We start from the raw sequence: 5,277 nt of genomic DNA on the forward strand, positions 1-5,277 counted from the left end.
CAGAGAGTAAAATGCCTTTAAAACCAAGGAAAGCACTTGAGTAAAACTGTTATAACTACATAACTATTATAACTATAATAGTAAAATTATTATAATGAGTAAAAGTATTATATAAAAAATTCTGGTGGAAGTTTTTAGGGAGATGTTCTAATGGAGGAGAGAGAAGAACAGAGGGAGAAGAGTGGGGATAGGACAGAGACGGGTGAAGGGAGACAGAGAGGGAGAAGGAAAGATACAGGGAGAAGAAAGATTTGTAGTAATCACTTTATTTCACAATATAGGTGCAAGAATTTTTCTAAAATAAGCAATCCTTGTAGATCTGTTATTTGTCCTATCACTTCCATCATCAGACTCATGAACAACATGACATCAGAAAACCAAACTGGTGGAGCAGGATTCTTCCTCCTTGGTCTCTCAGAGGATTCAGAACTGCAGCCCTTTCTCTTTGGACTATTCCTGACCATATACCTGGTCACTGTGCTTGGGAACTTGCTCATTATCCTCGCCATCAGCTCAGACTCCCACCTTCATTCCCCCATGTACTTCTTCCTGTCCAACCTGTCCTTCACTGACATCTGTTTCACCACCACTACCATCCCTAGGATGCTAGTGAACATCCAGACACAGAGCAAATCCATCAGCTACACAGGCTGCCTCACTCAGGCTTGCTTCATCCTGATTTTTGCAGGGCTGGAAAATTTTCTCCTTGCAGCAATGGCCTATGACCGCTATGTGGCCATTTGCCATCCACTGAGATACACCGTTATCATGAACCCCCACCTCTGTGGCTTGCTGATTCTACTCTCCTTGCTCATTAGTATGGTTGATGCCTTGCTCCACAGTCTTATGTTGCTGCGGCTGTCCTTCTGTGCAGACCTGGATATCCCCCATTTCTTCTGTGAACTTGCTCAAGTCATCAAACTGGCCTGTTCCAATACCCTCATCAATAAAATCCTGGTATATTTAGTAACCACCATATTGGGTGGTGTTCCTCTCTTTGGGATTATTTTCTCTTATGTTAAAATTGTCTCTTCAATTCTGAGAATGCCATCAGCTGGTGGAATATATAAAGCTTTCTCCACTTGTGGGTCTCACCTCTCAGTTGTTTTCTTATTCTATGGGACAGCTTTTGGGGTTTACATTAGTTCTGCAGTTACTCATTCTTCCAAGATGATAGCAGTAGCCTCAGTGTTGTACACTGTGGTCCCCCCAATGATGAACCCATTTATCTACAGCCTGAGAAACAGAGACATGAAGGTGGCCTTGAAGAAACTCCTGTGGAGAACACCTTGTCTTTCATGATTGTGTCATCTGCTTAGTCTCGGGCTTCTGCAATGAGTCAAAGTGAAAGAATACTGGGTGAATCAGAATGTTTGACTTTTCTAGTAACAAATAGTTTTTTACATTTTGAAAATTAAAAAGTTTTATAGGTGTGGTGGTGAAGGTTATGTGTCAACTTGGCTAGGCCTGGTTTTGAGAGGCTGGGCAGCTGGATGTAGTATTCCCCATGATGAGACTGATAATCAAGTTCATGGAGGAATCTACTGTGAGCAGCTGAGTAGTTGCCCTAGGGATATGGTCTGCTCCCAGTATATAAGGAGATTTAGTAATGGTCTGCAGCTTTTTGGCATGCTTGGACCTTGCATGTAGCTGAGTCTTCATTCAGAGTGCCATGCTCTGTCAATCTTGGGACTCTTAATGGACTGGAATCAATGTCCTGCCATGTGGTTTGGTATTTTCAAGAATATTTTTTTTTACTCTTTTTACTCATCAATTTTGGGTTTGCCAACCTTAACAGCCAGTAGCTGCCTGAGTGAAGAAAGCCTCCAGCTTCAGTGGGCCAGGAGCAAAAGGCAGAGCTGAAGCCCAAGGTCGAGGGGCTTCCACCCAGCCCCTAGAACCTGGCACTTTGGACTCAGATTTCTAGCTTCCAAAACTGTAGGAGAATAAACTTCTGTTTGTTAAAGACTTCCAATTTATGGTATACATCCTGTCAGAGTGGCACCAAGTAACCAAACAGTAGGTTTATTACCAATTCAAAAATGTTTTCACATATGGTTATATTTAGTTACTTACACAGCTTCTCTCTTGTGACAATGTTTACTTTATTAATAAGGCATGTTAAACCATTTATTTTTATTTTGGTAAATATTTATGTAACAAAACATTTAAACATTTTTTATGTGTACCATTCAGTGAAATGAATTACATTCTTTATGTTGTTCAACCATCACCACTATCCATTTTCAAATCTTCTCATCACCCTTAAGTCAGTGTCCCCTAAAAAATGAACCTCCCTTTCCTTTTTCCTCCTCACCACCCGTGGTAACAACTAACAAACTTTGATCTCTACAGACTTGGCTATTCTAGGTTATTTCATACAAGTGGGATCATATAATGTTTGTCTTTTTGTGACTGACATTTCACTCAACATAGCGTTTTCAATATTCACCCATGTTGTAGCATTCAGCAGAACTTTATTTCTCATTGTGGCTGAGTCATTTTCTGTTGTATCCATTCATCTGCTGATGGGCATTTAGTCTGTTTCTTTTGGCTATTGTGAATAGTACTGCAGTGAACACTGGTATATAAATATCTCTTTGTGTCCCTGCTTTCAATTCTTTTGCTACACTGTTTATACACCATAGTGACTAACAGCAGTACAACATATGGAAAATGACTTTGGTCTTCTCTGTTGTTGTTGTTGTTATGTGCTGTCGAGTCAGACCTGACTCATAGCGACCCCTCCTTGAGTTTCCGAGGTGGTATCACTACGGAAGTAGATTGCCCACTGTTCCTTCCAAGGAGTGGCTGGTGGGTTTGAACTGCCAGCCTTCTGGATAGCAGTCAAGTGCCTTAGGCACTACATTATCAGAGCTCCTTGCTCTTCTCTGGCTTTGTAATATTTCATTGGTTGCATGCTAGGACCAGTTTCTATCAAGGTCACCAGATAGTTGCATCACTTGCAGACATGATATCCCAGAAAGCTGACTATATCACTTAGCTTTTTTTTTTTTTTTTTTTAATACAGAGGTGACTTTTCCAATGAGTCATTTAGAAGACACCATTTCACAGCTTATATTCCTGAATTGGTTCTCACAGTCCCCTTCTTAAATTACTCTCTTGTTAGAGGAATAAGATTTGTGTGGGTTTGACACAACATCTACAACAGTTGTTCTACAACCTTAATGTGTGTATGAATGGAAAGATTGTTAACACACAGATTCCTGGACCTGTTCTCAAAGACTTTGGCTCAGTAGTTTGAGGTGAACCTGTTGATGTGCATTTCTAAAAAGCTCATAGGTAATGCCAAGGTAAATAGTCAAAGTATTACACTTTGAGTGACACTGATGTAGAATATAATTACTGTTGGGAACTCAATTGGCACAATGTCTGGCACACAGTAAACACAATTAAATTTAACTAGTACCAGTACATTCCATTCCTAGCCCCTTATACTTGGGCCTTGAGATCCTTTTACTGTCATTTTTTTTAACACTTACTTTAGCAGTTAACTTTGTCTATTTTAATTTAAATATATATCAGAATTTTGAGTGACTCTAGTAATATAATAAAGTGCATAATTATTGCTTATCCAGGCTAAGATGCATTATCTTTCTTCACAGTTGATTGCTTTAGTACCTTTTCATTGAGTATTTGATTTTTATTTCTATATCACCATTTTTTTTTTGTTTTTTATTCATTTCAGATGAAGCTCACACATTAAACGTGTTTGAATAAAGCTAATAGAATCACAGCTGTCTTAAAATAACTGTTATGTAGGGTAGGTGTTGGATGTGATGTTATAGAAAAGTGAGGAGAACTTTGTTTTATTGAGATCATTTTGACATTAAGGAGATAATTTGTGGTGAGAATGGATGAATCCCTGAAAAACTGAGTACTCATAGAGCCTTTTGTTTATCACTGGGTTCCATTATTCTCAGCACCATGTCTTAGGGACAGCTCCAAGACTGGCATCCAAGGTGTTTGCTAGGGTAACAGTACACTCAGTGATGACCTTAAACTATGTGCAGTATCTTGGGCCCTTGTTAAAGCTTCAGCTTCCTGGACCTCATTCAAAAACTGCTGATTCTGGACCCAAGGGATAAGACCCTAGGAAAAACATAGTTAACAAGACCCTTTTGAAATAATGATGATCTCTACATTCTGAAACCATATTTTTTTAATAATAGAATGTATTTAAAATCTAGTGAATGAAAGATATTTTTTCAATTTTATCTGTGAAATATAAATAAAAAGTATGTGTTTTTTATCTCTAGATCTCACAGAATATTTGTGTAATAAAAATGCATATACATCCCTCTCAAATTGAAAACAGACATTTGCAATCATCTTAGAATTCCTTTGTGAGATCCTCCTAGTATAATCCTCCTCCTCTCTTCCAGAAAGAACCACTATCCTGGATTTTTCACTTGTCACTTTTTTTTTTCCTGCTATTCCTTATATTGGGTTGAACCCTGTGCCATTGCCATAATTTCCCACTTTTTGATTGACTCAATTGCCATTTTCATGCATTAAACATAATAGTTTTACCACCTCTACATATATACCTTTCTTCCACCTCATAAATGGCATCTACAAAAAACTCTCACATTGTACATAATAGCCTGTGTGATTTCCTCTAGGATCAGAAACCAAAAAAAGATGTCTACTCTTTCTACTTCTATTCAACCTGTGATGGAAGTTCTAAAAAAAAGAAAAAGAAGGAAGAGGAAGGGAAGAAGAAGGAGAAGGGGATGGGGAAGAAAAAGGAGGAAGAGAAGAAGAAGAGGAAAGGAGGGAGGGAGGAAAAGAGGGAGGGAGGAAGAAAGAAAAAGTATGCAAATGAGAAAGGAAGAAACAGAACAATCTAATCTCTCTGCAGATGACATGAGAGATGATGTCTCTCATGATATCACGGTAAAAATACTAAAAAGTTCACTAAAAATCTATTTGGATGAATAAATTCACTCAGGAAGGCTGCAGGATACAAGATCAATATGCAAAAATCAGTTGTATTTCTATATAATTGCAATGAACAATCCAAAAATGAACAAGGGAAATAAATCCATTTACAAAAGCATCCAAAAAGAATAAAATATTTAGAAATATTTTTATTAAAGGAAGTGTAAGACATCTTGAAAAATAGAAAACATTTTTTTAAAAAATAAATTTAGAAGATCTAAATAAGTACAAAAAAAAATGCCAAGCTTATTAATTGGAAAATTTAATATCATTAAGATGTCAATATTATCCAAACTGATCTACAGATTAAAC

General features: G+C 37.5%; 1 protein-coding gene across 1 annotated transcript; it reads left to right on the forward strand.

Moving 5' to 3' along the window:
• Nucleotides 1-332: 332 nt before the first annotated feature.
• Nucleotides 333-1,302, forward strand: LOC103212931 (putative gustatory receptor clone PTE03). The gene has a single exon (XM_007958849.2). The coding sequence runs from the start codon at nt 355-357 to the stop codon at nt 1,300-1,302; it is 948 nt and encodes a 315-aa protein (XP_007957040.1). The 5' UTR covers nt 333-354.
• Nucleotides 1,303-5,277: the final 3,975 nt, after the last annotated feature.

Source organism: Orycteropus afer, unplaced genomic scaffold, assembly GCF_000298275.1.
Source record: "Orycteropus afer afer isolate SDZICR_OR568_19922 unplaced genomic scaffold, OryAfe1.0 scaffold01164, whole genome shotgun sequence".
Classification (NCBI taxonomy): Eukaryota; Metazoa; Chordata; class Mammalia; order Tubulidentata; family Orycteropodidae; genus Orycteropus; species Orycteropus afer.

Bases quoted from the DNA above. Each gene is read 5' to 3' on its own strand.
- LOC103212931 (XM_007958849.2), top strand. From the start codon at position 355: ATGAACAACATGACATCAGAAAACCAAACTGGTGGAGCAGGATTCTTC.